Source organism: Salvia hispanica, chromosome 6, assembly GCF_023119035.1.
Source record: "Salvia hispanica cultivar TCC Black 2014 chromosome 6, UniMelb_Shisp_WGS_1.0, whole genome shotgun sequence".
Taxonomy (NCBI): Eukaryota; Viridiplantae; Streptophyta; class Magnoliopsida; order Lamiales; family Lamiaceae; genus Salvia; species Salvia hispanica.
Window position 1 is genome coordinate 29,630,844 of NC_062970.1, and position 3,511 is coordinate 29,634,354.

The 3,511-nt window shown below is 45.6% G+C and overlaps 1 protein-coding gene across 1 annotated transcript; it reads right to left on the minus strand.

Annotated features, from left to right (window-relative positions):
* Nucleotides 1–202: 202 nt before the first annotated feature.
* LOC125195095 lies at nucleotides 203–2,669 on the minus strand. Its single transcript, XM_048093292.1, has 6 exons — nucleotides 2,578–2,669; nucleotides 2,008–2,205; nucleotides 1,381–1,882; nucleotides 1,124–1,279; nucleotides 929–1,020; nucleotides 203–737 (listed from the first exon to the last, which is right to left on the minus strand). The coding sequence occupies exons 1-6, from the start codon at nucleotides 2,667–2,669 to the stop codon at nucleotides 203–205; spliced, it is 1,575 nt and encodes a 524-aa protein (XP_047949249.1).
* Between the last annotated feature and the right edge of the window lie 842 nt (nucleotides 2,670–3,511).

Sequence of the window (3,511 nt, forward strand, 5' to 3'; positions counted from 1 at the left end):
GAAACAGAACTCATATTTGCAAAGAACACGATTGATCAATTAAATGAGATGTTAAACTTGATAGCAGTATCGCAAACACATCAGCAAGTTGAGGAGGCTACTGAAATGACATGACAAAACACAAATCTTTTCCTTCAAGCGCTCCGCCTTGTCCATCAGCACCCCGTCCCTTCGTGACGACACGGTCCAACCAGTTGTTGACTCATTTTAGCTGAGACAAAATCGTGGCCATAGGGCCACAGTCGAGACCTCCACTACTGCTAGTAGCAGACTTGCCGAATACGCGAAAACCAGCATCAAGGGACTTCTCAACAAACCTCACGAACCACATTTGCATCTCAGATAGCAAATTCTTACCGAGCTCGACAGTTTCATTCATTCCCATGCATCGAGTCCATGTTCCGACTACTGATGGCAGTGACAACTTCTTGGCAGGTTCACTGATAGAGAGCCTCCTCGTTGAAATTTGCTCCCCTTTTGATAAGCCATCATATTCTTCGTTTGTGAGGAGGGAGACAACCTCAAGGTTCGTGGCCAAAGCAGCTTCCACCCAAAGCTTGTTGGGTTTTGGTTGCTTTTCAGTTGTAAAATCTGTACTTCTTGACGAACTGTGGCTACCGAAAATCGACTCAACATCTGATGTTGATTTCAGGGCATCCTCGTAAATGGACATGAATCGGTCCATAGTAGGCAGAGGATTCTCAGGCTTTGACATTGCTACTAGATCAGAAAACATGCTGCAAGTTGAGCAGTTCAAAAAAGGTCAATTCATATGTTCAAGATCGCCTTTACACTAAGCAACAGTTATTTTCCCTAATTTCAGTATATAAAGACTTGGGGTATGCAATTCTCTTTTGCTATAAGCAATGATTATAATGAATATCACATAATCACCTATAAATGTATCCAGGTTTGAGTTAGACTATACCTCAAGTTTCCGACAACAGATTCAGTTGCCATGGCTCCCTCTAAAGCTTCAGCAGCAGCTATTGAAGCAATTCTTCTCCTCTGCATAGATTCCTGATCCATGAACACACAAACAGATACATTTTTTCTATTCTGAATAACATAAAGGAACACAAATAATAATAATAGTATTACTAAATATCATATCTTTATATACCTTCCCAAGTTTAGCAAGACCTGAAGTAACCACATCAAGAGAAACACTGCCATCAGTCCATTTCTTTTCATGTATGGTGATCACTGGCACCGCGCCATTTGGTTTCTCCTTCGGACTCTCAGATTTCTCATCGCTTAGACGCCTCGATATAGCAGCCTGCAAAGGAAAAGCACCACCACACTTTTAGATGGAAACAAGTTCAAACAATTCATCAAAAATGCAAGAACTTTCATGAGGCTAAAATGGAAGAACTGAACCTGTGTCCTCAGGAAAGCCTGGAGATCGATTTTGCTCATAGCCGAATTCTTTTCTTTATGTTCAGAAGAGCCGCCGCTGCCGCCCGATGCTGGTCTATCATCCCAATGTTTCTTACTAGGAGGTCTCCCATTCCCAACAAGCGCAGAAACCTTTGAAATTCCAGCAGCTATATTAGCCATCTTCTTCCTCCCCGAGGAGTCCACTGCCGGTGATGCCCTAAGCCCGCTAGAGAGCCATCGAGCCGGAGACAACGACATCCTCCTCGCCACAATCGGGCTTGCCTGCCGCCTCCCAGCAGTCGGTGATGGCTGCCGGTACCTAGATGGCAATATTATCGCGGGCGACGAGGACGTCTTCCCTGATTTGGCCGTCGGCGATGGATCCCTCTCCGCTACCACAACTTTTCTCCCCGCTGCTAATACCGATCTCTGCTTCAGCGACCCTAGTGACGAAAACCTTTGGGAGACCTTATTCGATCCAACTCTAGTACCTTTGAGAGACCTTATCCGATCCACTGTCGGTATCTAGATGGCACGATCATCGCAGGATCCTTCGACGTCCTCCTATTTTTCTCCTTTGGCACGAGGCTCGGGACCACACATTTCGACGGAGCGGGTGAGGAGGACCTCTTCCCTGATTTGGCCGCCGGCGATGGATCCCTCTCCGCCACCACAGCTTTCCTCCCAGCTGCTGATACCGATCTGTGCTTCAGCGACCCCGACGACGAAAACCTTTGCGAGGCCTTATCCGATCCAACTCTACTACCATTAGAGGTATCATCTCCGCAATTTGCAGGAACAATCACATTAACATTCTTCCCCCCCCTACACAAATAGTCAGCGATGGGGTCGACAGAGTCAGAAACCGGCTGAAAAACAAATCCGTTTTTGGAAGGGGTGATCCGAGCAATTAGGGGTTCGGGGGATCCGACGAAAAGCTGGCGGCCGGCGACGGGCCGGAGGTTGACGAGCGTGGGGACGGGAGGGGAGTCGAAGTCGAGGAGGAGTCGAAGTCGAGGAGGAGGCGATCAAGTTGCACGAATTGGCCTAATTGGAGGCGATCGCTGAGAATTAGGTCAGTGTCGCGGCCAGAGAGGGAGCTTAGGTTGAATCGAGGGAGTCAGACAACTGGACGTAGAATCCGTTGTGCGACCAGAGGGAATCGTCGGCGGAGAGAGAGGGGAGGATGCTGATGACCTCGAGGAGGGGGCTGCGGTGGTCCGGACTTTGGTGTTGGAATTCATCGACTGGAGGAGCTTGAGGAGGTTTCCGGCGGTTAGAGAGGCCATTTTGTAGAGAGGTAGAAAGAGGAAGGGATAAGAAATGAAGAGATTGAATGGTTTAAGAACTTTGGTGGAAGTATTCTGGAAAAGGAAAATTATATACTCCTTCACAAAATGAAGGCCTCGGCTATAGCAGTGTCGTGCAATACAATATTATTCTCTGGTGCGTCTTAAATTTTCCTACCTTATTTTATAGAGTTCTCCTACTTACAAAAAGTAAAACCAAACCAATTTATTTTTGTAAAGTCAATCTCTTCCTCCTAAATTTTGGGATGATGCTTTCCTTACAACTCTTTACCTTATCAACCTGATGCTTTCCAAGATCATAAAAAATATGTCACCCTTTGAGAAGTTGCATTCACAGAAACTAGACTATACACATTTGAGAGTCTTTGGTTGTCTCTGCTTCCCACTCACTACACCATATAATCAGCATAAACTTGCTTTTAGGTCTATTGGAGCTATCTTTTTGGGATATAGTTATGCTCATAAGGGATATAGTTCTGATCAGTATCAGCCAGCGCAACTATCAAAGCTCCTTTTTCATAAAATTGAGAAGAATTTAGCATCATCAATAACTTTCAGTATTGAAAATTCTGAAACAGAACTCATATTTGCAAAAAACACGATTGATCAATTAAATGAGATGTTAAACTTGATAGCAGTATCACAAACACATCAGCAAGTTGAGGAGGCTACTGAAATGACATGACAAACACATAATCTTTTCCTTCAAGCGCTCCGCCTTGTCCATCAGCACCCCGTCCCTTTTCGAGACGACACGGTCCAACCAGTCGTTGACTCATTTTAGCTGAGACAAAATCGTGGCCATAGGGCCACAGTCGAGA

Excerpts from the sequence above, each read along its gene's own strand:
- LOC125195095 (XM_048093292.1), bottom strand. The coding sequence starts at position 2,669 with ATGGCCTCTCTAACCGCCGGAAACCTCCTCAAGCTCCTCCAGTCGATG. Across the intron at positions 1,883-2,007 it reads GCGGCCAAATCAGGGAAGAG|GTCTCTCAAAGGTACTAGAG; the intron begins GTCCTCCTCACC and ends GGATCGGATAAG. Across the intron at positions 1,280-1,380 it reads AGGCTTTCCTGAGGACACAG|GCTGCTATATCGAGGCGTCT; the intron begins GTTCAGTTCTTC and ends TTTCCTTTGCAG.